Source organism: Peromyscus maniculatus, chromosome 20 (assembly GCF_049852395.1).
Source record: "Peromyscus maniculatus bairdii isolate BWxNUB_F1_BW_parent chromosome 20, HU_Pman_BW_mat_3.1, whole genome shotgun sequence".
Taxonomy (NCBI): domain Eukaryota; kingdom Metazoa; phylum Chordata; class Mammalia; order Rodentia; family Cricetidae; genus Peromyscus; species Peromyscus maniculatus.
In genome coordinates this window covers 43263762-43291704 of record NC_134871.1, presented here as the reverse complement: position 1 = coordinate 43291704, position 27943 = coordinate 43263762, and the positions used below count along the sequence as shown (strand labels likewise).

Here is a 27943-nt window from a genome sequence, read left to right as displayed (position 1 = left end):
CTTGGCTCAGGAAGTATACTCAGGGGAAAAGGAAAATCAGATAACAGAGAAAAGGGTGCCTTTTGTTGTGGTCTATGGACTTGACTCATGAATGACGGCTGGGCTAGCGTGAGAGTCTACCTGCTCCACTCTGGTGAAGGTTCAGAAGAGCAGCACCCAAGAACAGACACCGAAGTCTGCAGTTTATGTATGGGGGAAGCTGGTTTACTGTCTCCCACGTGCAGGAGTAGGGCTGCTCACCACTTTGTGAGTACACTCCATGGAAGCTCCCGGGGAACGGGTGTGTTTCTAGGATTCAGTTGGCGGAAGCTTGAGCCCACCTCCTCTCTGTGGGAAAAGCCTGCCCTTTAATAGTCATCTACACAGAGACACTGGAAGATGAAAACAGCCTCTGTGCCCTTCACTCCCCAACAAGGGGCTGTGTAGGGCATAGCCATGGAGGCTGTGAGCATGAGCAAGATGCCAATATGCCCATCACAGCAGCCTGGCACAGAGTTGTCAGCAGGGTGGTCATTTTCCTGGCTGTGGCCTGAGCCCAGCCCTTCTAAGGACCCCAGCACACTGCCTCCAAAGCTGGCTGCCTTCCTGTGTCTCTGGCTGCCACTTTCATGTTGAAGTGCTCAAACATGGCAAGCCTTTGGTGAGAACTGAGAGGCACATTCCACAGGAGGCATCTGAGTGCAGCGCATCTCTCAACAAGAACGTGCCTGCAAACGTGCACTGTGTAGACACTTCAGGTGTCCTGCGACTTCTCACACTTGCTTCAGCTGTGTTCCTGCCTTACAGGGTCTGCGCCAGAGCCTTGTCAGAGGTACCCTCCTGCCACTCGGGTGCACCTGATTCCTCTCAAGGAGTTCTTGTTGTGACCCTTGGCATCCAAGAGCGTGTGCAGGTAGCACACCTTTGCCTTGTTACCCCTTGAACACACTCAGGGCTGTGGATGTAGCCCAGTGTCAGTATACAGGTATAGTGTGCTTGAGTGCTGAGTTCAGCGTCAGAACCCTTAACACCGCCACCGCCGCCGCCACCACCACCACCACCACCACCACCACCACCACCACCACCACCACCCCACTCCCCAAAAAAAGGCACCAGCTGGGTAGAAGGATCATTTGAGCTATGAATTTTAACCATCCTAGCAAATAGACTCATCCCCCTATCTCACCCGATCTTGAAAGGTATAGCCATGGGGTAGACGCCAGGACCTAGAGTATGTTGGGTAAGGACTTTACCATCTTGTACCATATGTTGTCCGCCATCCCCCACTTCCCCCCAGCTCAACAGAAGTTCATCTCAGAGAAAAAGCAGAGTCCTGGAGCTTTCACTCTTGATGGCAGGAAGAACTGAGGACACCCTGTCCCACTTACAAGGGTAGCTAGCTACCTGGTGTTGCTGTCACAGCAGCATGTGCTGACTGGCACAGGTGGGCCAGAATGGGTGTTGCAGGAGTGAGGACGCTTGGCCACAGGTGCAGTGGTCACTTCCCCAGGCTCCCTGGCCAGCACACCTCAGCCAGTGGCCTGGGATCCCTTGCGTGTTTGCAGTACTGTATCACCACCCCGGGAACCCTAAGGAAAGCAGCACATACATTCGGAGGCTCCTTACGTGTTGTCTCTTGGCCCTTCCCCATAGAGTGCTGTGTGCCCCGTGGTGAGGCTGCAGCAGTGTGGGCTGAAGGTGGTACTGAGGAGGCAAATGACCAGTGAGGGGTGACCCTTGAGGGCTTTCTACTCAGTGATGTAAGCCGGGTGCAAAAGGACACACACACTGCATAGACAGAAGGCAGAGTAGTGGGCGCTAGGGAGAGGGAGGAGAGTGTTTAATGGGGGCGCCTTGGAAGTGCTGATTGGTTAAAGTGGAACTTTCATGTGTGCGCGTGCGCATGGTATGCATGTGGAGAATGGGGTAAGTAATTGTGGTCCCGGTGACTGGGAAGCAGCCTGTGCTCAGGACTGTGTTTGGGAGGGAAGTCGAGATTTCCTTGCTTTTCAGATCATTGTGTTTAACAAACAATGAAATAGTCACTGCAGTCATTTTTCCCAAGGAATTCCATACGCTGTTATTCTTTTGTCAGACTCTTACTAAGTGCCTGCCTGGTGGTGCTGGGCAGTGTGCCTGGCATGGAAGTGGCATGGCAGCCCAAAGCCTGGGCCTTGCCTGGACACCTGGACATGTCACCTGAACTGCTACTTTGCAGAGAAGAAAAGCTGTAAGTGAACGTGGCTGCACAGTCAGGTTGAAGCAGAGGCTGTGGGTTTGCCCTGGATCCCCTCTGGCTGGAGTCTTCCCTCTTGTCTCCCAAAGACAGAATTGGGAACATTAGGGATTTGCTGATGGCGAGAAGGTGGGGGTGCCCTCGCTAAGTGCAGGAGGAGAGCCCGTGAGTAGGGCTGTTTCTCTGAGCATCACTCTGAGTGCTGAGTGATGGGAAGTGAAGGTGAAGGCTGCACCATGTGGCCACTCCAATTCGTGTGACAGCAGTGCTTGAGGACGCTACCATTCAGTCTGCGTGCCGCGGGAGGGATTTGCTCCAGACGCCTGGACTGGTGTGGGTATGAGGCTGGTGCTGATGCAGGGATGGTTTGAGGGTCCCTGTGTGTTTCAGAACAGGATGACAGGACATGGAGCATACATACTGGGTTAATGAAGGCAAAAAGCTACCAGTTCCTGCAGGAAATGGTCATTAAAACTTCAAGGTGAAAGCCAAAAATAAGGTAAATTTTAACAAAATACCACAAATATGTGTTGAAAAGATAGATGAAGATACCGGCAACCCAGAGATCCCAAAAAGGCCCAGAGGTACTCTGGGTGCCAGACATTAGTACAGTACAGGTAGGGAGTGTGACTGTTAGGAAGGCCATGCCCATGTCATGAGAGAAGTGGACTTTCTGAGAGACAGAGTCCAGGGTGGCCTCAGACTGTGGCAGTGGATGACTGAATTCCTGACCCTCAGGCCTTCACCTCCCTAGTGCTGGAAGTACAGGCGTGTGCCTCCACTCCCTGCCTCCTGGGAAATCTTAAAAACCAATGCTGTCTTTACTCTTAAAAGCAGTCAGGATAGAAGGTGCCCACTGCACCACCTGCCTGGCTTGTGCAAGACCCTGGATTCCACCCCTAATGTAGAAAAGGCAACTCTTTAAATGGAAGCTACACAGAATGTGTACACATGTAGCTTGTTTAAACAGTTACAAATAGGACTTGTCTTTGGTGCAAAATGGGTTGTCTACTCCCCCTTTTTATTTTTTATTTTACTTTGTAGTGCTGTAGAGGAGAACCAGGGCTTTGCACATGCTAGGCAAGCATCCTGCCACTGAGCCACGTCCCCAGTGAAATGAGGACCTGGATGGGTGTTAACAGTTTGTATCTCGTGGGCACATCACAGTAAAGGACTGTCCATCACCCTCCATGTCTGCAGGTTTCATTGCAGACAGATCACAAAAGGAGAAGCCTAGAGGAAACTGACGGCAGGGGATGGACAAGTAGGACTTTCCCCGACACCTGGCCAAGCCAAGTTGGGTGCAGAAGAGGAACCTGGGCCAGGGTCTCATACCTGAGACTGCAGGCGTGCTGGCGGGGGCAAATGCAGGCGACTGGAGGAACAGTCATCGTCTGTACTTTAAAGACTCTCTTGCTGTCCACACAGCTGTAGTTTGGGTTTTCCTCTGAAGGTATGACTAAGGCGAATGCTGTGGATAGGAGTTAATTTTTTCTGACCCAGCAGCAGTTGGGAGTTGCACTGCCTCTTCCTCTTGTAGGACCCTGAGCCCGGTAATACTTCTCCATTATGTGCCCAGCTTGGCTGGCCTCCCTGTCAGCAGCTTAGTTAGGCCTTCCTCATATGGCCTGGCAGCTCCTAGGGAACCATTTTGGGTTCATTGTCCTTTACTGTCCCTTTTGTCCAGAACATGGTGCGCCCTGACTTCCTTACTTGTGTCCTTGTGACAGCTGAGCCTGGTCAGCGGTGATACCAGCACAGCGTTCTGGGTCAGAAGTGTACTTCAGTAACAGGAATTGTGACTAGTGAACAGGGCTGTGTGCACCTCGTCCTGAATGCAGAAGTCCCGGGAGCAGTGATGTTTGTCATCACCCGTTCCACAGTGCAACGAGGCCAAAGCCTCTCAGCACTTGACTGACAAGGCCCAGTGTGGCTTCTGCGTGTCAGGCATCTGTATCCCTGGGCGAGGGTGTTTGACCTGCATGGGAAATGAGGCAGTGACAAGCTTAGCATCGAAGAGTCTGTTTCACTTTGCGAGCTTTTTTTTTTCTTTTTTTTTCTTTTTTGAGACGGAGTTTCTCTGTGTAGCCCTGGCTGTTCTGGAACTCACCTGTAGACCAGGCTAGCCTCGAACTCACAGGTCCACCTGCCTCTGCCTCCCAAGTGCTGGTATTAAAGGCGTGTGCCACCACCGCCCGGCTGCAGATACTCAATTTGAGAGTATCTCCAGGCGTGCCCGATGCACCTGATGCTCAAGAAGGGCAAACGAGAGGAACATGGTTACCCGGTGAGGGTTGGTCATGCCAGCATGGGAAGCTTGAGTCCTACCTCAGTTTGCCTGTGCTGAGGTAGTGGTGCTGCTCACCTGCTTGGTGGCATCCTTCCAATCAGCTCATCTTCAACAGGGCCACCAGGCCGGGCGGAGGCTTCCCAGTGAGTGACTCAGGGTATGCTTCATTTGTTCTATGGCCTTGTGATCACCTGGGGGACTTGATGGCTCCTTTGACACAAGTGTTTCTGAGCCCCATAAGTCAGCTTGCCTACCCTTCTGGTGCCACACATCTCCCCACCAGAAGTCTTTGAGGCTCTCCTGGCACCTGAGCCTTGCCTGCCTGACTGGCCTGCAGGTTTCCATGGCTCCTCCCCTCCAACATTCCTTCTCTCCGGGCATGGCTGCTTCTGCCCTTTGCCTCACTCTCCTGGGCCTGCCTGTCAAGTCTCTCCTCTCTGGGCACTTTCAGCTGTACACGTGGAGAAGGAAAGGCTGTCCCTTCGGAGGGCAGAAAAGGTTATCTGGGAATGGAGGCAAAGGCTAGGCGACTTTGCTCAGACCTAGGTGAAAGGAAGTGTTGCCCTAGCGTTTCCTTTGCCCTCCTGACAGTCCTCACAAGCTGCCAGCTTCAGAGGATGCCACTGAGTCTGGCATGTGCCCTGCACCACACTACCCGTGTAGAGTGGGCGGCCTAGTAACACTCACACACCAGCAGAACCAGACTGTGTTCCAAAAGGTACCAGAGGACCTGCCTCCCCTCCCCCACTGCCACCTGTGCTTCCTTCTTGGGGTCAGCTGCCTGCCACCTGCACTTCCTGCCTCAGGTCCCGGGTACTAGCATACCTTTAAAGACTCTGAGACTCTTCCCTCTCTGGAAGCTTGTCTTGAGCAACTCACTTCCACTGTCTACCTTTTCCTTGGACTCAGACCAGCTCAGTGCTACCCCGTGGTCCTCAGTGCTACTACCCCTGACATCTGGTAATGCATTCTTCCTGCTCCTAGGTGGACTCCTGTCTGGAGCTGCTTTGTCTCTGCTGTCCCAGTGCCAGGCTTGGCAGTGTGCGCCTGCTGGGTGGAGTGGTTCATGCTGGTGATGGGTGTGCGTAGGGGGCAGTTCTCTGTGCCACTCGTGTCCCTAGATCCTCAGAGGTGCATACCTCGTCCCATCTTCCAAACAGAGTGGAGGGTGAGGCAGCGGGAGCACCTCGTTGGGTGTCAGCACTACTACCAAGGCCAAGGAGACCTCTCCAGCACCCATTTTCAGGTCCCCAGCATGGAAGAGGCTTGTTCATGCCCGGTGCTGTTGTCGGGCATATTGAGTTTTATCTGGGGAGATGTCACTATGTGTATGACATTCTTCCATGCATTGCTGTCCTGTCAGCTTTTTCCAGGAAGTGGAGAAGATGTATTGAATTACCTGGGCGTATGTGAGACAGGATTTCATAGGAAGTTGTCCGTTGTTACCCACATAGGGCTCTCTGATGTCCCCTGGTCCAGTATTCTTAGCACTCTGCTGAGGCTGAAGTGGAAGGAGGGCACCAGACAGCCCCGTCCACAGCCCCTGGACCCCACCCACAGGGCCTTTTCCTACAGGTGCTCAGGACCCCTTTCTTTTAGGAGCCAGGTGCACTGGGGTTTCCAGCCTTCATACAGCCGTGAGGGTGGTGGTGCAAGGACCCCTTAGCTCATATTGGTTCCGAAACCACCTGGCCTTGGTGTGGACCCTGGAAGGTGATTGGTTTCCTCCATGCATCTCACTCCACATGGAAGAGCGCTCTGCACTTGGCAGTGGCCTTGGTGATGGGTATGTGTCCATTAAGTGACTTGAGCTTCAGAGCTTTCCTAGCCTGCATCCTGGTCTGAATCTGTGACCTGGGGACCGGACCCGTGCATTGTCTTCAGACAGCTGTGTCTGCAGTACAGTGTTGGCATTCCTGGGCATCTGTTCACCCAGAGCAAGTGGACTCCCTGAGCCCCTGCTTTCTTTCTCTTTGGAGAGGGACTTAGAGGAGGAGGTCTCTTAAGACAGGATCTCATGTGGCCCAGGCTAGCCTTGAACTGGCTGTGTAGCCAAGGATGGCCAAGAACTCCTGATTCTCTTAACTCACCTTCTAAGAACTAGGATGATAGGCATATGCCTTCTTCTCCGAACACTTTCTTCCAGCTGTGTAACTGAGCTGTGAATCACTCTGTGGGCTGTGGGTAGCGGAAACATCGAGGTGACATGTTCAGTGGCCGTCCTGTGAAACAGCTCAGAAAGACCACCTGAGCAGCTTCTGGTTTCACTTTTTCCTTGTCTTCCCACTGAGGACTTTAGAATGGTCCTGGAAGCTCTGTGGCCCTGCCTTTAGCTGGAGATGTGCATCTCCCCCCCCCCCCAGTGTCTGCCTGCCCTCCTTCCCTGCCCAGGGAGGCCCCAGGGTCTCAGCACACCTTGCTCTGGTTCTGGCATGGTAGCAGGTGACCATGACCTGGCCCATGACCTGGGCCCATTCTCCCCACGCTGTAGCCTTAGCAAGGCTGCCCTGAAGTGGGCTCACAGTGAGCTTGCTGTTTGAGATTCCTGAGGTCACTCAAGGATGCTGAAGTTTTCCCACGAAGAACTTCTTCTCACCAGCAAATGTTATCATGGGGTTTTGTCCAGGAGTACAAACCTATCTGGCCTGGCAGGCTTGTCCATTGAGAGAAAGAATGAGTTCCTATTCCCATCCTGGACCTTTTGTTTTGTTAAATATTTATAGGCCACTTTCCCAGCCTCCCTCCCCCACAAAACACCAGTTTATCAAAAATGTCCTTGTGAATAGAAACCTCTGCATGTGACCCAAGCGTTGCAGTGGGCTGTCCCATGTACACATAGTGACACAGTGAGTATTTCCTGTGAACAGGGAACCTTCCGGGTCCCACCATTGTTGTTCAACCTTTGCCTGGAAAAAACCAAAAATTATTTACTAGGAACGGGCGTTGTGTTTGTTTAGGGCTTTGCTGGGAATCGCCTGGCTGAGGCATCCCAGGGATGTGGTGCTGGCAGCGGAGTGTTGGGGGTGGCAGCACCCCTTGCTCATCCTGGGCAGCCCTGGAGATGGGGTGGGAGGTGTTGTCTTGCCTGTGTGAAGGAACAGTGTCATCTGGATAGAGCCAGTGCTGGGTGGGGAGTGGGGAGCTCTAACTATGACTCGGTAGACTTCATACAGGTAGCTGAGACAGGTGTTTAGTTTCCGTGGAGCCAGGGTCTGGAGTCTGAAATAGACTTCTGGGTAGATTGACACAACAACAAAACCCAAACAGCTGTAATGCCACCACTGGTGCTGTCTGTGTCCTTGGCCCCCTCTTTGGTTTGCATAGCTCTGATGTCTACAGCCAATGTTGCCACCCCTCCGCCTTCCACAGCTGAGCACGTGACTGCCTAGCCATGTTTCCTACTCCGTAGGATTCTGGGTTCCTCCGGCACACAGTGCAGTACCTGGTTTGTCACCAGACTCACTAGCCAGCAGTCACCACCCGGTGGCTGTTAACATCATGTGGAGGTCTCACTGAGGTCCATGCCTCTTCTAGGAAGGAACTTGGGGTGGGGTGCTGGTATGGTCATTCTCCTGTCACAGGTACCGCAGAACACGACAGTGTCAGCTGAGTGGCCAGCCATGACATTCCTAATGGACACAGCAGAAGCTGGTAGGACTAGAGGTCAAAATGTGGAACTTAACATCGTAGTCAACATTCCCACCTCAGCAGGGCTGGGGTGGTTGACTGAGAACAGAGAATACAGACCCAACAGTACTGAGAGGCACAGCCATTCAACTTGTTCAAGGGTGGCCTAGTTGATCTTTGTGTCAGCTTGACACAAGCTAGAGTCGCCTGGGAAGAGGAACCTCAATTGAGAAAATGCCTCAATCAGGCTGACCTGTAGCCTGCTTCATGATTGACATGACCCAGGCATTGTGGGTAGTGTCACCCCTTGGTAGGTGCTCCTAAGTCCTATAAAAAAGCAGGCTGAGCAAGCCAGTAAGCAGCGTTCCTCCGTGGCTTCTGCATCGGTTTTTGATCATGATAGTAACCAGAGTAATAGAAGACACAGGTCTAGAGTTGAGATGGACAGCCCCTGGAGCCAGTGAATGAGCAGTCCCAGATCCTAGCAGATAGACTACCTATGCATAAGACTTTACTGATGGACACTGAAGCTTGAATTTCATAACCTTTTTTTTAAGTTAATTTATTTTTACGTGTATGGGTATTTTGTCTGCAAATATGTCTTTGTACCACATGTATTGTGGGTGCTCATGGAGGCCAGAAGAAGGTGTCAGATCCCCTGGGACTGGAGTTACAGATGGTTATAACTGTCACAGGTTCCAGGTCCTCTGGAAGAGCATCCAGTGCTCTTAACCACTGCACCATCCCTCCAGCCCCTTCATAAGTTTTTTTTTTTTTTTTTAATGTCAGTAAGTATTACAGCCATCTTTTGTAAGATGTATGCGGAAGGCCACATGATCTTGGGCCGCAGAGTTTGCTCACCCATTCTGGAGCCATAGCTGTTGGCCTGTGATGGCTACAGCTGTCAGTTCCTGCAGAGGTAGTGACAGTTGGTCCAGGGTCTCCTTGGGATGCTTCTGTCCCTGTTCCTGGGCAGCCTCCTGCTAGCCATGCCCACCTGGAGGAGTCAGTACTTTTCACCGACTCTCATTTGCCGCCCCGGTAAGTAAGTGTTCGTGCACGACTTCACTCAGTAGCCAGCTCTTGGCTGCTTCGAAGGCCACTTTGGGTGCAGCAGGCCTGTTCTACCCGATGTATGTTCATCCTGTGGCCCACAGATGGATGCATCACAGGATAGCTATGAATGTAGCCCAGCATATTATAGATGGCAGTGTCATGTCGGGGTGTCAGCAAGTTGGACACCTTGCTCTAGAGCCTGCACTGTGTCCATCCATCTTCTGTGAGAGCTTCTCTTGTTCTCCTCTAGTCTGTAGAGTGCTGTAGCAGACCACTCATCTGTAGTCTACTGTAGAGATGGGAAGCACACTATTCTCCCATCTGTGTGCTCAGATGAAGACCCGTGCCTGTCTTTCCCACTGTCTGGGGTACTTCCTGCCCCTTTGCTAGATGCTGCAGACTGTGTGCCTGTCAGTCATCTGTGAGTCCTGTCTACCTACCAAGGTGACTTTGCTGAGGTCTGTGTTCCTAAGGGCTGATGCCCGGGCCTGCTGATGTGGTGTGGTGGGGCCACAGACTCCGTTGATGTTGCTACTGTCACTTCACTGGGAGAGTTTTGGCCAGTGAGAGCACCTGGGTTAAAGGTCTTTGCTAAGAGACAGGCTGGCTACAGGTGGTTGGCCTGTACAGCAGCACAGTATCAGTTCTAAAGAGGGACTGTGGGGTGGAGAGAGGGCCTGGCCTGTATGGGCCTTGTCTCACAGCTTGATCGATTCAGCAAGCCTCTGTATGTCCTGTCTGGCTGTTGACTGGAAAGGGACAAGGGGACTTGTTGGACTCAATGCTTCCAGGGAGTCATAGCCTGACTGGGACAAACCCAGGGCCCCTGGGTCTGTGTAGCATGGAACCCTGTATTCAGGGTGGGTAGGCACTGTGGGCAGCAGAAGGTGGTGGTAACTCCTGAGTGGATAGCCCTCCCCCATTCCCCAGGTGTTGGCACAGTGACAGCAAGATGGTTGTTCCAGGCAGGAGGAGAGGGCAAGCCTGCTGAGGAGCTGCCAGGACCCGTGAAGATGTCCCATGCACACAAGAGTGAGCTGGGTCCGTATTTACTTAGGTGGTGGCTTCTTCCCCTGAACCCCAGACTGCCTTGTGTGTTCTGGGTCATTTTGATTGGGGGGTTGTACGGAGACACAGGGCACGTGACACGGGCATTACTGAAGGCAGGCAAGGGTAGTCTGGCCGGGAACAGCCATGGCCCCCTGAGTGCCTTGCCTCGTAAGGCTGAAGTTTGAGCTCATACTGTCAGAGCCCCACCTGGCTTGTCTGGTGGAACTCCCTGGGCAGACACAGTTCCCTGATGTTTGTCTGTCCTGCTGACTTGGGATGGGAACAGATCTAGCCTTCCTGTGGCCAGGCGTGGCTGCCGAGGTCAGAACACATACCTTAGACCCTGGCTGAGTGCCCTGGTACCTAATGGTGTGACAGCAAAGGGTTCTGCAAGGTGCTTCCTCCCTTAAGTGTGCTCTACTCCCACACAACGTTTATTTTTCTTGCCAGCTCAACATGAGTCTGTTTCCTCAGTGTCCTTAGAGTGTGAAATGCTTGTCTGATGAAGCGGTGATGTGCCAGGCCCTGTAGATTTTAAGCAAACTACGGGTTGTTGTGAAATGGGGAGAGTTGTGCTGATCTTGTGCTGATCCTCAGAGCCTCCCAACCACATCCAGGACATATTCTATGGTATGCCATTGCTCACCCAGCAGCCAGTCACTGCCCTTGTAAGGACAACCAGCACTCTGACCTGTAGTAGCAGATTTCTTTATGAGACTTGGGACGTCACTCAAGGGAGTGGTGTGGGATGTGCTCATCAGCAAGGATCTCTGTGGTATAGAGAGAGGCTCATCGGAGCTGCTGGTTGCTGTGCAAGTACATTCTAGTTGCCGTGGAGTGCTCTGGCCTGTGCCCATGGCCATCATCCTTTATCTGCTCTGTTAACACCACATTTGAATTTATATGACAGAGATGTGGCATAAACTCTGATGTTAGGCTGCCCAGGTTCCATCCCAAGCCACCATACTCCAGCTGGATACATGTGGACTCATGCCACCCCAGTGCTTGGGGCACCCACTGCCACGCTAACTGAGGGCCTTGGCGGCTGTGTAGGGAGGGCCTTGGCAAGACTCTCTGTGATAGTTTTTCCCCAGTGAGGTCCAGAACTAAATGACTTATTACTCCTGCAGTTGTAGCCACTGCACCACTTGCAGAGGATGGTATGGAGAGAGGGGCCCCTGCCTGGTACCCTGCACGACTTTGCAGCACCTCAGCCTTGTCCAGCTTGGTGGCCCTGCAGACAGAGTACTGGCTCCAAGGTCTGGAGTCCCCTCTTTGTCTAGCATCCTCAGAGCCAGAAGACCCTCAGGGAAAAGGTCTATCCTGAGGAGACTGGAGGGGGCAAGAGTATGTGTTTATGTGGGGTGTGCATGAGTGGTGAGTGACAGGCCGTGTGTCCCTGCAGGCCTCCCTGAGCAGTACTACAGCCTCACCTGGTTCCTGAGCCCCGTCCTCGGCCTCATCTTCACACCGCTTATTGGCTCTGCAAGCGACCGCTGTACCCTGAGCTGGGGCCGCCGGCGGCCCTTCATCCTTGTGCTGTGTGTGGGGGTCCTCATCGGTGTTGCTCTTTTCCTCAACGGCTCTGCCATCGGTGAGTGTTTGCTGACCGCACACCAGCGCACGCTTTGGGGGCCTTCTCTGGTGACTTCACCGGGCCTCTGTGTGCAGGGACCAGTTGGGGCTGCTGGGGGCCGCCTGGTGGAGACGGCAGCGGGGAGCCTGGTGGTGGAGCTGGCCCCACATGGGAAAGCTGGAGGAACCTGTTCACAGGGAAACGCTTCCTGTTGTGATGGCTTGTTTTTAATGCGTATCTGACACCACGTCCTGTTTCCAGAGCGATTTCAGAAATTATCTTTTCTTTTTTTGTTCTCCTTTTCTTAGACGTGGTGGTGAAAATGTCCAGAGCCCGGTTCGCTGTTTGTTTTCTTGGTTCATGCCTCGTGTGTTGTTTTGCCTCTCTGTGTTGTTTTGTTTTTAATTAAAGCCACTCTGTGTGGGAAAATATTTTCTGCCTTGCGGGCACTCTTCAGAACTGATGGAAACAAAGCCTTGTGTTTTTGGCTCCGCGGGTAGAGGAGTGCAGTGTGGGTTCTCAAGCACAGGTCTGCCCGAGCTCCAGTGGCGGCAGGGCTGTGGGCAGCGAGGCCCCAGAAGACCACTGCCTCCGTGGGGAGGCACAGCTCTTCAGAGCCAGGATAGGGACAGTCTGTGGCGGCTTTGCTTCCTTCCCCTCCCGGCCGGAGTGTCTCCTTGCTGATTCCTATCTGTACAAGTCAGTCTCCTCCGCTAGGAACGGCTCCCATCTAGAAGTCTGGGGTTTGCCTTCTGGCCCTGGGCCTATCAATGTCACCTGCGAGCATTCCTTGACTTCCCCATATGCCCTGGCATGTATGGAGAGCATCCCTGGGGTGATCCACATGCAGCCAGCCTGCAGACACCAGCCCTCGGCCCAAGCTCTCCTCTTGCCAGTGGGGCCTCCTGGGCAACCCACGGGCCAGCATGTCAAGGTGCAGTGAGAGGACCAGACCTGTCTTTGCCCCACCTCCAGTCCTGAAGGTTGGCCCCAGTGGGAGCAGCCCGAGGCTCAGGACTAGGGATTGATCTCTGGGTCCGGGCAGGCTCCCCAGTCAGGTGAGGCTTGGTGTGTGAGGGCAGCCTCCTCAGAGGCTCACACTGCCTGCCGAAGCTGCACGCCTTCATAATTAGGTCCTTATACACTCAAAGCCTGTTGTCTGGCTTGGATGCTGGGGCCGAGCCGACCGGCTCAGGAGGCAGCACGGGGCGTTTGGGTTGGTGGGAAGAGGAAGAGATGGCGTCCTCAGAAAGGTGGAGGTGGTGGTGGCCCTTGCGTAGCCACTGTAGTTGATGCCAGGCGTCTTACCAGCTGGTGGCCACTGCTGCTGATGGACAGAGGAGGAGGAGGAACCTGTTCCCCTTCTTGCTTGAAAAACTATGCGGGAAGGAGAGAGAGCTTAGTGGGAAGCGCTGCTGCTCTTAGAGAAGACCCAAGTTCAATTCCCAGCATCCACATGGTAGCTCACAGCCATCTGCAACTCCAGTTCCAAAAGATCTGATGCCCTCTTCTGACCCCTGCAGGCATCAAACATGCACAAGGTGCACATCCATACATGCAGGCAAAACACTCATAATACAATAAATATTTTTTTTTTTTTTTTTTTTTTTTTTTTGGTTTTTTCGAGACAGGGTTTCTCTGTGTAGCTTTGCGCCTTTCCTGGAGCTCACTTGGTAGCCCAGGCTGGCCTCGAACTCACAAAGATCCACCTGGCTCTGCCTCCCGAGTGCTGGGATTAAAGGCGTGCGCCACCACGCCCGGCTACAATAAATATTTTTTAAAGGAGGGAGCTCCTGGGGGCTGGACAGAGAGGGACACCCACCAACCACAGAAATAGGGTGAAGCTTACTGCTGTCCTGAAAGCATTCACCTCAGGAGCCTGACAGCTGGCATTAGAGTCTGACTGCTTCCCCATGCTCTGTCCAGGTCTGGCGCTCGGCGATGTTCCCAACCGACAACCCATTGGCATTGTCCTCACGGTGCTGGGAGTGGTGGTCCTGGATTTCAGTGCCGATGCAACTGAGGGGCCCATCCGTGCCTACCTACTGGATGTGGTAGACAGCGAGGAGCAAGATATGGCCCTCAACATACATGCCTTCTCTGCTGGTAAAGCTCCATGCCAGGCCCCAGGTGGGAGGGAGGAGTCTGTGCTCCTTGGTGGCAGTGACCAGTGATGGGGCCTTGGGAAGCACGGTGCCTCACTCCTGACCCATGAACCCAGCACCATTAAGGGACTGAGGAGCAGGGCTAGGAGAGGGTAAGGCCCTGCCTGGATGACATGCCTGCCAGGTGGACGTGGTGAGGGCCCCACACTGCTGCTGCCTGGGGAACACACAGTGGGCTGGGGGTGTTTCCAGGCCTGGGACTCCTTTTGTCTTTATTGCGGACTGGGAGTGATGTTAGGCCAGTCTTGGATCTGTGCCGTCATGAGTTGTTTTGTTGCGTGTCTCAGCTGTCCTTTCATTCTCCGTTGCACTCATTTGCCACATAACCCAGGCCCCTGTGTTAGGGAGAGCCCTGTGCCGGGCCTGGGGCTCACTGTCACTTCTCCACCTCCAGGCCTTGGTGGGGCTATCGGCTACGTGCTGGGTGGGCTGGACTGGACACAGACCTTCCTGGGTGACTGGTTCCGGACCCAGAACCAGGTGCTGTTCTTCTTCGCTGCCATCATCTTCTCGGTGTCGGTGGCCCTGCATCTCTTCAGCATCGAGGAGGAACAGTACAGCCCACAGCAGGACCGCAGTCCTGAGGATGCTGCCCTGCCCGGCACCAGTGTCCAGCCTAGCGCTCCAGCCCCCGTCACCCGCCTCAGCTCCCTTGGTGGGGGTGTGCAGGACGGCGGCACCCCCTTCCCAGATGAGGTGCAGTCGGAGCACGAGCTGTCCTTGGACTACCTCAATGTGGACATCGTGCGCAGCAAGAGTGACTCGGTGCTGCACATGCCTGATGCCACCCTGGACATGGAGCCTGAGCTGCTCTTCCTGCATGACATAGAGCCCTCCATCTTCCATGATGCTTCCTACCCCAGCACCCCCCGGAGTACCAGCCAGGAGCTCCTGAGGGCCAAGCTGCCCCGCCTGTCTACGTTCCTCAGGGAGTCCACCAAGGAGGACGACACCTTGCTTGATAATCACTTGAATGAAGCTAAAGTCCCAAATGGGAGGGGATCCCCACCGGTGGATTCGCTCAGCCACCGCTCTAAAGTGGACTTGAAGCCCTCGGCCACATCTAGTTCCATGAGGCGCCGTAGGCACATGTTCCACAGGCAGGCTTCTAGCACCTTCTCCTACTATGGCAAGATTGGGTCCCACTGCTACCGCTACCGCCGGGCCAACGCAGTGGTCCTGATCAAGCCATCTCGGAGCATGAGTGACCTGTATGACCTGCAGCAGCGGCAGCGATCCCGGCACCGCAACCAGAGTGGAGCCACTGCCTCCAGTGGGGACACAGAGAGCGAGGAGGGCGAGGCAGAGACCACGGTGCGCCTGCTCTGGCTGTCCATGCTGAAGATGCCCAAGGAGCTGATCCGGCTCTGCCTCTGCCACCTCCTCACTTGGTTCTCCGTCATCGCAGAGGCTGTCTTCTACACTGACTTCATGGGCCGAGTTATCTTCAAAGGGGACCCCCAGGTGAGCACTCTGTGGCTAGCAGCTCCACTGCACAGCAGAACCAGGCAGTCTCCGAGGCTGGGGCTTCTTGGGAGCCTGCATGCACCACCCACCCTTGCACCCACATGCCCATGCGGGTTAGGGAGGATGCCCAGCAGGCAGCTGACCGGTGCACACCTCAATGCATGGTCAGTTGTGCAAGCTGAGACCAAGTTGTGACAGTGGGGTCTATGGTGAGCATTTGTGAACACCAGGTGCTTTCACACACAGGACCAGAACCTCTTTGAAAATCGTGAATGGAGTGTTGATTCAGCTGCCAAAGTAGCAGCCTATTTTTATTCTTGCCAGGCCCTGCTAATGGTTCTAGGCTTACCCCATGGCCGTGTAGGTGGTCACAGTGGTCTGTTACACCTTTTTTAGGGGCAAGCATGGCATCTCAGAGAAGGCAGACTCATTTCTGCCGGTCCAGACCAGCCTTATTTCAGGGCCCCAGGCAGGATTCCACTTCTCATTGTGGGAAACAGAGTCGCATGTGGAGTGGGAGGGCCTGGAAACGGTTTCCCAGATACTGACCTGGACTTGGGTTGATTCTCCTCCTCCTCCTCCTCCTCACTAGAGTGTCTGTCACCTCTCAATCTACCTGCATGGGAGTGCAGAGTAATCTCCTCTGCCCTGAGGGTGGCAAATGCCCTCAACCTTCTCTCTCTGCGACAGGCCCCCTCCAACTCCACTGATTGGCAAGCCTACAACGCCGGCGTGAAGATGGGCTGCTGGGGCCTGGTCATCTACGCTGCTACTGGTGCTATCTGCTCAGGTGAGAGTCGGGACCCTGACTTCTGCCTAAGTAGAGGAAAAGCCGTTCAAGTCAGCTGCTGTGGCCCAGGGTCAGGTGTTTCTGAGGCTTGGAGGCCATCCTATGTGCCGTTCCATGACACCGGCCAACATGGATAGCACCTGTGTGTTAGCATGTTGTCGCTGCCATGCCAACCCCACCCGGGGCCCAGCAGTCGGAGGGGCGGTGGAGCAGGTCCATATTGCCAAGGACAGGAGCCCTGATGGGTGGGGTGATGGGTTGTCATCCTAAGGAAGCATGCCTTGCTCCCTCCTTAAACTTGAAAGAGTTAGGATTGGAGTCCCCTCCCTTTGCTGCCCACACTCAGTCTGAACCTGGAACGGAAGTCGACTTTGTCTGATCTGTAGGTGAAGAGTGTAGGGCAAGGGGCAGGTCAGCCAAGTGTCAGGGTGACAGAGATTCCTCCTGGAGGAGGTGGTGCCTAGGAGGATTCAATCAGAAGGCAGGATCCCGAGGCTGGCCTAGAGTGCTGGCCAGGCATTTCCCCCAAGGAGAACCCAGGCGGACATGGGGCTGTGTGGTCTTTATGCCTGAAGGCCTAGGTTCAACCAGAGGGAGGCAGTGATGGGGTAGGGGTATGTGGAGGCAGTGATGGGGTAGGGGTGTGTGGAGGCAGTGATGGGGTAGGGGTGTGGGGAGGCAGTGATGGGGTAGGGATGTGGGGAGGCAGTGATGGGGTAGGGGTGTGGGGAGGCAGTGATGGGGTAGGGGTGTGTGGAGGCAGTGATGGGGTAGGGGTGTGAGGAGGCAGTGATGGGGTAGGGGTGTGGGGAGGCAGTGATGGGGTAAGGGGTGTGGGGAGGCAGTGATGGGGTAGGGGGGTGGGGAGGCAGTGATGGGGTAGGGGTGTGGGGAGGCAGTGATGGGGTAGGGGTGTGGGGAGGCAGTGATGGGGTAGGGGGGTGGGGAGGCAGTGATGGGGTAGGGGGGTGGGGAGGCAGTGATGGGGTAGGGGGGTGGGGAGGCAGTAGCTAAGTCATGATCCTTGTGGCCCTCTCTGCAGCCCTGCTACAGAAGTACCTGGACAACTACGACCTGAGCATCAGGATCATCTATGTGTTGGGGACGCTGGGCTTCTCCGTGGGCACTGCTGTGATGGCCATGTTTCCCAACGTCTATGTGGCCATGGTCACCATCAGCACCATGGGCATCGTCTCTATGAGCATCTCCTACTGCCCCTATGCCCTCCTAGGGCACTACCATGACATCAAGGAGGTACAGCCAGCCTGAGGGTGCTGAGTGGAGGTGGTGTTGGGGCCACCTCGGAACCCTGCTTGGCCTTAGGTCGTTAGGTTGGTCGTTAGACCATGGGGTCCACAGCCTGTGCTCAGTGTCCTGCTGTCCCTCTGTCTTCCCTTCTGATGAAGGCAACAGCTTCCACTCTTAGCTATTCCTTGACTACAGGGTCTTCTCTGGCCATCCAGGTTCTGGACCTTGTCCCAGCTGGGAACAAGAGGCTGCCCTGCCCACATCCTTTACCATCACGTCCCCCACTAGTAGTCCACTGTGTGGTTGGGCCCAGCTCTTGCAAGCCTTCTCTCCTGCAGCATTTGAAGAGCTGCTCTGTTAGCCACTGCCTCTGAGGTATCACTGCTGGTGCCTCTGTGTAGAGAGATGGGACCAGGCGTAGTGGAGCACAGTTACATATCCAGCACTAAGGAGATGAAGGCCAGAGGGTCAGAACTTCAAGATCCTCCTCCGCAAGTTCAGGGCTAGCCTGGGCTACTTAAGACCCTGGTTTAAAAAAATAAAACAACAACAACAAAAAAATACAAGTAGCTGTACATAGTGGCACACACCTTTAATTCCATGAATCTTTAAAGCAAAATCAGTTTGCTCAGTAGGTATATACCACAGCCACTCCTAATCAAACCTAATGGTGGTGGTGTCTTGTAGATGAACTCTGCAGACTTCATAACTGTTGAGGCTGGGCTAGTTGCTGGCATTTCAGAAGTGGGTCATACAGAATCGCCCAGACCAAGGAAGATGGTGACCAGAGTCTAGAAGCCCCTTCTCCTCCTGCTGCCCCGACCTCACTTGTACCTGTGTCTGACCTTCCTATAGCTAGACTGGCATTTTCTGTTCCACCTCATTCTGTGTGGCTTGGGTAGCATGCTGGGCTTACCGCTGGTCCCAGGCCTCTGTGCCACCTCATGCTGTCTGCTCAGCAGGTTCTAGTTTGGCTTGAGGTCATTGAGTTAGACTCTCACATTCTTCCCCCAAGTGGATGTTGTTGGAACCCAGGGCCTCTCATCCTATCTATCTTCATCGTCACTGAGTAGCCACATAGGTGCATGTGCTGTGCTTCTGGCCAGATCTCTGCATCCTTGGACAGATGTTATGCATTCTTCTTTAAAGTAGGTCTGCAGTAAGTCTTGATGTCAGGTAGTGTGAGCTCCTCAGCCTGTCATTCAGGGTCACTCCAGCTGTCCCATTGTAGCCTAGGCTGGTCTAGAATTTGCTATGGAGCCCAGCCTGGCTTCCAACTCACAGAAATCCTATTGTCTCCCCCTAGTGAGTGCTATGATTACAGACATGAGCTGTCACATATATCTGGAAAAACAAGCTACTACTTGTTTTTGAGGCAGGGTCTTACTAGTATCCCTGACTGGCCTGGAACTCACAGAGATCCACCTGCCTCCACCCCTTGATCAAAGGGATCAAAGATGTGTATAACCACACCTAGCTAATGTCTCTTTTCTCTCTCTCCTCCCTTCCTCCTCCTGTCCCTTTCTTCTTCTTCTTCTTCTTCTTCTTCTTCTTCTTCTTCTTCTTCTTCTTCTTCTTCTTCTTCTTCTTCTTCTTCTTCTTCTCCTCCTCCTCCTCCTCCTCCTCCTCCTCCTCCTCCTCCACCTCCTCCCCCCCCTCCTCCTCTCCCTCCTCCTCCCTCCTCCTCCTCTCCCTCCTCCTCCTCCTGCTCCTCCTCTCTCCCTCCCTCCCTCTTTCCTTCCCTCCCTCCCTCTTTCCTTCCCTCCCTCCCTCTTTCCTTCCCTCCCTCCAGTCATTTCAAAGATGTTTCTAAGGTCCCGGGGACATAGCTTAGTGGATAAAGTTGGTGTCCAAGTATAATGACCAGAATTCAGATCCCCAGGACCTGTGTAAGGCCCTGGGTGTGATAACATGAACCTTTAGTGAGAACCCAGTGCCAAGTGGGCAGAGAGAAGGTCCCTGGGGCTTGCAGCCTAGACAGCCATTGAGTGAGAGACCCTGTCTCAGAGAAGGAGGTGGAGAGTGACAGAAGACAACACCTGATGGTGACCTCTGTCTCCATCGGGTGTGTGTGTGTGTGTGTGTGTGTGTGTGTGTGTGTGTGTGTGTGTGTGTGTGTGTGTGTGTGTATGTGCGCTTTCTTTCTTTCTTTCTTTCTTTCTTTCTTTCTTTCTTTCTTTCTTTCTTTCTTTCTTTCTTTTTCTTTCTTTCTTTCTTTCTTTCTTTCTTTCTTTCTTTCTTTCCTCCTTCCTTCTTTCCTTCCTTCCTTCCTTCCTCCCTCCCTCCCTCTCTCTCTCTCTCTCTTTCTCTCTTTCCTTCCTTCCTCCCTCCCTCCCTCCCTCCCTCCCTCCCTCCCTCCCTCTCTCTCTCTCTCTCTCTCTCTCTTTCTTTCTTTCTTTCTTTCTTTCTTTCTTTCTTTCTTTCTTTCTTTCTTTCCTCTTTCTTTTTGATTTTTCAAGACAAGGTTTTTCTGTGTATCCCTGGCTGTCCTGGAACTCACTCTGCAGACCAGGTTGGCCTCGAACTCAGATATCCACCTGCCTCTGCCTCTGTCTCTTGAGTACTAAAATTAAAGGCATGAGTCGCCACCGCCCGGCTCACACAGAGATTTTTATGGTTTTGTCTTGATTTCTATTTTAAAACCATGAATTATTCAGAAGTATGTCCCAAATATCAAAAAGTTCACCAGCCCCAGCAGTTGACAGGCCCAGAGAGGATGTAAGGAGCCAGTGAGGGAAGGATGAGCCAGGCATGATGGTTGGGAGAATTCTGCAGCCTGACTGACTAGCAGCCAGAATGTTTCTTTATTTGTATGGAATTCAGACAGCAGGGATACATTCATGTTGTTCCAAAGCGTAGATCATATCATTTTTGGTTTTGGACATGGGTTCACTTCCTTTTGTGTATCTTTTAGTCATCATTGATAAACCATGACGGAATATAGTTATCTTTCACAATTATTTCCCCTCAAGTTTAATCATCATTGATAAACAGTTATCTTTTATAACCATTTTTACTCATTAACCCCATAAGCCAGTTTTTTAAAGAATCTAGAGGCATATGACAACCTGTTCTCAGGCTAGTATCTTTTGTGGCTTCAAGGATGCTAGACCAAAATAAAATCTTCAAGCCAGCCCAGGCAGATTGCCATGTCCCAAGCAGTGTATTATTAACTCTTAATGGTCAGAGTGCCCAAGAAAAATCCTCAAGCCAAAGCTGCTGCAGTTACTATTTAAATTCTGGCATAATACAATGTTTATATTTTATATCTTTATAAAATTTGTCTATGTGTCTAATCCTGGCATTCTGCTGTTCCTTGGTCATATGACATCACAGTGGTTCTGCATGTGCTAACTTTTCTAAGTAAGGGAGGTCCTGATGTCTCATTCTTATTTCATCTTTTTACATCATTCTTTGTCCAACAGTATAAGTCTCTGTATAGGGCAGAGGTAACTTTAGCTGATTAACTGTGTTGCTGTATATGCCACATAGCTGCCTGAGTGTATAGTGGGAAGAGGCTTGCAGTCTGATCTGTGGACAACTCCTCTAGCCCACTGAATCTTGTTGACCTTTTGAAGTTTACTTTGTTTTGAATATCTTGTTCCTGAGTAAGTACAGAGACAGACATTTCAAAAATCTCGCACAGCCTCGTAAAGAGACCTCTGGCATCTGGCTTCTTTATGTGTCACAACCTCTAAAGTATAAGGAATACCTTCAAGTAGATAAGGACATCTCCCTAAAAGTGGAAGGGGAAGTATGTTCAGGACTGTCCTGGGGAAGCTTAGAAGCAGCATTCCTGGGAGAAGGCATAAATGATTTATATGAAATGTCCCATCAATCCAGTATCCCCAAATTGTACAAATATTAAAAGTGCCCCAAGTGTGCAACAGGTGGAGATGAAAACCAAAGGTGGCATGGCAGCCACCATGTGGCTCAGCTCTGCTGGATCTTTGTCAAACAGCTGTGCTGGCCCTATGACTTTTGCCCTTGGTCATGGTAGACTAGTTTCTAATAATCAGAATCAGAGAACACACGGGTATGATTTCAGCCCTTAAATCATGGTGGTCCAGCATGTCCTATATACAGTGAAATTCGTGTTCTGCCCTTGTGGCCTCTCTGTGTCCATTGGGTAAGGTGGGGTTTGTTCATCGTTGAGCTCTTCTGTTCTCTTTCTGGTTTCTGGGAGGTGTGTTTAAGATCTCCCTGACTATAGTGTCCTCAAGTCTAAACTGTGAATGTGGTTTTTATCTTCTGGGTAGATTGGCCTCCACACTTCACAGACAGCGTCTCCTTTGGAGGCTTGGGGTGAGCACAGCCATTCATTGCACAGCATACTTGATATCATGTTCCAGAAACACGAGCAAACAAAACTGCCCAGTGTTCCCTGCTCTGTCACCTGAGCCCACATGCACCTGAGTGACTTGAGCTCCCTGCCCTCCAAGGAGATCGTGAGGGTGTGGTGGGCACTCCTGTACCTGCCCTGCTTCTCTTCCTTGGGGTTGGAGGCAGTGTTCTGGGGGATCAGAATCCTGATTAGGTTGCTTCTGTGTTCCTCCCCGTGAGCCAGAATCCTCTCCCTCTCCTGCCTGCCCTGTGCTAGGTAGGACCTGGGGCTCTGGAGAACCCAGCTGGGCGGCTGCCTAGAAGCTCAGGCAGGTTGGTCAGTGTCTGTAGCCCTGAGGAGCAGGCGCAGACTGCCTTCTCCACGCCTCTCATACCTCCGTTCCTTCTCTTGCAGTACGTCCACCACAGTCCAGGGAACTCCAAGCGTGGATTTGGCATTGACTGCGCCATCCTCTCCTGCCAGGTCTACATCTCCCAGATCCTGGTTGCATCTGCCCTTGGGAGCGTGGTCGACGCTGTACAGACGGTCCGTGTCATCCCTATGGTGGCTTCCGTGGGCTCTTTCCTGGGCTTTCTGACAGCCACATTCCTGGTGATCTACCCTGAGGTGTCAGAGGAGGCCAAGGAGGAGCAGAAAGGCCTGTCCTCAGGGCCCGCTGGTGAAGGCGAGGGTGAAGCAGCCAGTGAGAAGCCCACTGTGCTGAAGCTGTCTCGGAAGGGGGGCCTGCGGGGGCCGGTGGAGGCGGAGTCCATGGTGTGAGCCCCAGCTGGCACATTGCACACCGAAGGGCAGGGTGGACGGGGGCTGTGCTTGCCGACACGGTGCGAGCTGGAGTTCCTTCCCAGGGCGCAGTTCAAGTTCAGTAGGTGTTAGGTGTAGGGTAGGTTTGAGCTATTAGGCAAAAATATCACACTAATTACCTTTCCCACAATTAAAAAAACATCATTTGAAATCTTTTTTTATTGAAAAAAAACTTAATTTCAGCTGTCTTTTATTCTGCAGGTATACCATTCTGCATGTTTTAAATTGTGAAACATTCACAGCATAGTCAATAAGCAATTTAGAAAACGTAAGGGTCTGCATTTCTGAAACAGTAATCGAAAGTGCAGAAAGTCCGACCCCTCGGCAGGGGTCATCTGAAGGCAGCAGGCAGCGGTGCGGTGCCCGGATTGGCCAGCAGGTGTCCGTGAGGGCTCCTCAACATAGGCTGGCGTTGCAGTGCCTCAGAGCAGCTTTCTCTGTTTATTTCAGAAACGGTATTTTCTTTTTCACAACTGTGGTTTTCTTAGAACAGCGTCTCTAGCAAATCGGGCCTGCCGTTCTGTGCATAGCTGTCAGTGCCTGAGACCACACACCAAAGCTGAGGAAGGCGCCCAGAGCTGTTTGAGCAGACGGCAGCCATTCCCCAGGGCAGCCTCCAGACATCCTGCCCAGGGACGGCACCGATCAGGAGTGCTGAATGTGAACTCTCAGTGTGCCTCCTGCGTGCTTGTGTGTGAGTTTGTCTCTGTCCAGTCCCTACCCACGTGGTCCTCCCCAGAAGTGGCCATAGGGCAGCTGTTGGCTCTGTGTGACCTTTCGGTTTCTCTCTACACCTTTGGCTGGGAATCCAGGCACAGAGCTCCAGGTGAGCACTGGCTCCCGAGTCCTGCTGCAAGGCTACCTCGAGAGTGTGGGGAACAGGGCATGGGAGGGTGCCGAGGCCTACCTCCGTGCCGCATTGGTGACATTGGTCCTCGCTGGAACCTAACTGAAATCTTGTGACTTCATCACCTGCTCCTGCTGATGGTCACTGGAATGGGGATGAAGGCAAAAAGAAGCAAGTATCTGCCTGGGCAGGAGGGCTGGTGACCCAAGAACCCGGTGCAGTTTCCAATTTCTGCACATGAGCAACACTCGGGCCTCAGGGAAGCAAGCTCCTCAAATGCTGCAGCTGTGGGAAAAGCCTTTCCAAACCACGGATCTCTGTTAAAAACTCCACGGTCCTGTCTCTTGGCTTGTGAGACAGTCAGTCTGCACTCAGGAGAGGGGAGGTCCTCCCTGGATGGTACCCAGATGAAGTCAAACCCGTGTTCTTGCTGCCTCGGTTGGTGTTTTTACATAAAGTACTTTAAAGTGCATGAGAATCATGCTGCAATATGAGCATTCTAAAGCAAATATATATACATATATATTTCAAGATGAAAGTAAGCCGTTTTTAAATAAATTACTTGAATTTTCTGTGTACTCAAAAGAATGCTGTGTTAAACGTTCTTGGCAGGCTTCTGTCTTGCCACATTCCCACACTGGTGGCGCTTTGTAGTTTGTAGTGTGTTTTGTGTCGGGGAGCAGAGGTGTGTGCTCAGGGTACCTTCCACCTGCCTGGGTCGTCCCTCAAGCCGAGGCCTGCAGAGGAGCAGCTGCACCTTCCAGTGCTTCCTGTGGTGCCAGTTGAGAACAGAATTGCACATCTCCTGCTTGGATGGGAACAGCTGGACTACCAAGCGCAGTCCCCACACTGAGCCCTCCAGCCAGCCGAGACCCATCAGCTGGGTGCTCGGTCCCTCTGGGCACCTCTCTTCAGTCAGCGTCCTTGGCAGGTCGCTCCTGTGCTACTTAGCTTCCTTCAGTGGTTTTAAGAAGGTATCCCTCCCTCCTGAGACTTCTGGTCTGGGATAAGAACCATAGTCTCTGTTTTCATGTATCCTGCCTTCCCACCTTGCCATAGGAGGACAGAGGGAGACAGGGAGTGCAGAGAACACTAAGTAGGCAAAACATGGCCCAACCCAGAATCTGGAATCCTCATACCCAGTGTGGGTCTTAGGAGGTCGCACGATGCTCACAGTACCTCCCCCCACCCACCCAGAGGCTCAGGATGCAGACCATGCTTACTGAAGCTGGATGTCAGGAGGTTCAGGGGCTAGCAGAGACCAGACCCACAGGAGGAAGAGATGCGGAGTCACCATGTGCAGTGTGCCGGCTCTTGAGATGCTAGCCTCCGCTTCCCATGATCTGAAGTTAACACAAGGACACTTCATGGTCATGGCACAGGCCTTGGCAGAGCAGCTGGTAAAATAGTGACACCCTGGAAGAACAGTCAGCCAGAGGCATGGCTGTGGCTGTCAGATCAGGCTGCATAGCTGGTCGTTTTAAAGACCTGAGCCTGTTAAACGTTTGCATCAAAAGCAGGCTGGTTGTGGATCTGGTCAGGGTGAGGGGCCTTGGGCTGAGACCCAAGGGTAGCAGCAGGGTTGGTTTCTGGGCTTCCTTGCAGATAGAGTGAGCCATGGGCCTCAAGGTGGATGTGTCTCATCTGGGGTAGACCAATAGCCAGACCCTTCTGCCCATCTGAGATGGCACCAGTGGGCAACTGTCAGGGCCACTGCCCGTGTGTTAGAGAAGCCAAGGGAGGGGGCTGGTGTTAAAGCGGGTGACACCGAAGCCTGTGTTGCCCACCCCAGCTATTTCTATTTTCTGACCTGGGCTGTCAACCTAGCACCTATGGGTAGTGAGATCCCCGAGAGTACACCTGAGTAGCTCTTCTGTGATAGGAAAGGTGCTTTGGTCATCGGGACCTAGGGGAATGGCAGGGTCGAGCAGAGCCTACTTGTGAGCGATGCTGAGGATGCAACATGGAGTTAGCTTTGTAGCACCTTGAGGCCTGGATTTTGTACAAACACCCTGTAGGGTATCGGTGGGACTTCACTGGTCCAGGGCCACAAGCATGCTTGCAGGTTACTAACAGAGAGTGATGATGGTCTGAACCCTGCTTTTGTCGCCTGTGAAAGTCAGCTGCAACAGTTGTTTGAGAGATGCCTGTAGAGATGTGTGGCCTAAGTTTGCCTGTGCAAGAGTATGAGCTGGTAGGAAGGGGTCCACGGCCGCCTTCTGGCTGGGGACAGAGTGGCATGATGGCACTCCCTGGTATCTGGAAGGCTGACTACAGGACATTGTTTGTTCTAAGCCTAAGGTCATAGCTGGAACATCTAGTCCCACTGATAGGTCTACAGCCCTCAGACTCCCACCCTTGAGATCCTCAGGGCCCCGTGAGGGCTGGTTTGGGAAAAGTTGGGAGGGAGAGGGCAGGACCTGGTTGGTAGCTTCCTGGAGTGGTCAAGATGTCATAGAAGGTGCTGTGGCCCCTCCAGCAGCTGCAGCAGCAGCCGCAGCCGCAGCAGCAGCAGCCAGGGTGCCCATTGTCTTATCTCCCTGGTGCTGCTGGCTTGTGCAACCCGTGGAATGGATGGTTCCCTTTGTCTGCGGCCAGTGGTCGGTGTGCAGCAGCCATGGCCACATTTGCCGCAAGTCAGTGTTGTGAAACGCCATCTCCTGAGACTGGACACTCCTCAACCTCACAGGCACCCGATGTCATGACTCCCCAGCTGTTCTGCTTTCACCTGAGCCTCTGTCTTCAGCCACCAGCCCACGCCTGGAGTGTGCAGGTGGAACCACAGGTGGCTCCTCCCACGGCTAGCACCAGAGATGGGCTCACTCACCCCCCCTGTGCGTGTGAGCTAGAAGGCAGTGCTTCCGAGAGTGCCCGGAGACCGCCCTGCACAGCAGCCATGCCATCGGGTTTGCTCCAGGTTGAACTGACTCTTCCATGCGGCAAGCTGGGGCTATGCACCCAGTAGCCCCTGTCGCCACCTCATGAAAAGCCAGCATCGCTATCATGGCTGAAGCCTGAGCTGGCCCCTTGGAGGGCAACCCTTGGGCCTCCAGGAGAGCTTAGCATCCTCTGGGAGCCCCAGCTGTGCGCCCCCCTCCTCCCCAGTGCCTGCCACAGGTCCTGTGCTGGGATGAGTAACAGGACGCACAGTTGTTGGAAAGGCCTGGGCACCGGGGCACTCCCCAGGCACCGTGGAACAAAGCTATTTAGTTCCTTTGTGAACTGGAAACAGGACAACTGTTATCAACTTAATTAAGTTGGAGCACTGTAATAGCTCTTGCTGATTTTAGCAATGGTTAAGTGTGTGTTAAACACATGACGTTATATTTTATGAGGAAACAGATTATAAGAGTACTACTATCACACATGATTTCGTTTTTTATTGGGTGGATGTTTATGTCTGCTTCTGTCCAGAGCCCTGGGGCTTTGTCTGGTTTTTTCGTCACATGCTGGACCACTGGTCCCTGTATACAGTTCAATGTGTATGGCCTGACTTCTTCCTGCCAGGCTAGTGCCTCCCCTGCCTCTATGACTCAATAAACATTATCATTGCAGGTGATAGTGTGGACCTGTCATTTTACAGTGGGTGCTCCCCCGGAGCCTGTTGTGTCCAGGAGGAGACAGAATGCTCCCCCTGGCTCTGGCCAGTGCCTGCAAGCATGGCCCAGTTCCTCAGAGCTCCCCCAGGGCCCACAAGATGGGCCCCTGCAGCTCAGGTCCCCCGCCACCCAGAGTCACTCCTGCCCAGAGGTGAGGAGGTTGGGCCTGTTCCTGGTGGTGGGATGGGGACCTCCCCGCTGCAGGAAAACTGGTGGGTCTCCTAGCAAGCAACAAGAGAGTGGGGCCTGATGGGAGCTGGCCAGCCTAGGCAGTGAGTAGCTTTTGATACTTGTGTATGTGTACACACACAGCCTTGGGTGCTGGAGGTGGGTGCCCCAGGCCTTCCTGGGACAGAACATGTTATCTGAGTCTCCTGGTGACCTAAATTCGATGCCATTCACAACGCTTGATAGGGTTCCCAACCGGGGTCACTCCCTGAACATGGAGCTGGAGTCGTCCACACACCCATGGACAGCTGTCAGTCGCTGCTGCTATTAGCTGCAAACTCCTACTGCGGGGCCCTAAAGGACCCTTGAGGCAGTCACAGACTGCAGCTGGGATGGAGAACAGTGGTTTCTGGCTCACGGGAAGTGCTGCTGGTAGTGCCCCCAGGGCCCTGAGCTCCCACCTCCTTACACACTCAAGATGGACCCACACACACACTGGAGAAAGCCAGGTGAGGCACCCCTACTGTCCACTAGCCCTGTATACCTGAAATCTCGGGGTGTCCCAAGGTGGCGACTGGGAAAGAATTTCTGCAAAGGGGCCAGGATCGGCACCCCCCAGGCCCCTTCGGCAGCTGTGGCACAGTGAAGGACATGTGACCGACACTCACCACCTGGGACCCTCTCCTAGCCCCCTAACGG

General features: G+C 53.3%; 1 protein-coding gene across 2 annotated transcripts in view; it reads left to right on the top strand.

The window, feature by feature from the left end:
* Positions 1 to 27036, top strand: part of Slc45a4 (solute carrier family 45 member 4) — a 74735-nt gene extending 47699 nt beyond the window's left edge. For both annotated transcript variants that reach the window (XM_006989201.4, XM_042264920.2), the window contains exons 3-8: positions 11644 to 11832; positions 13741 to 13920; positions 14374 to 15443; positions 16137 to 16236; positions 17279 to 17490; positions 22223 to 27036. In XM_006989201.4, the coding sequence (XP_006989263.1) occupies positions 11644 to 11832; positions 13741 to 13920; positions 14374 to 15443; positions 16137 to 16236; positions 17279 to 17490; positions 22223 to 22588 (2117 nt within the window). In that variant the 3' untranslated portion in view covers positions 22589 to 27036. The remainder of the gene's footprint in view (positions 1 to 11643; positions 11833 to 13740; positions 13921 to 14373; positions 15444 to 16136; positions 16237 to 17278; positions 17491 to 22222) is intronic.
* The last annotated feature ends 907 nt before the right edge of the window (positions 27037 to 27943 follow it).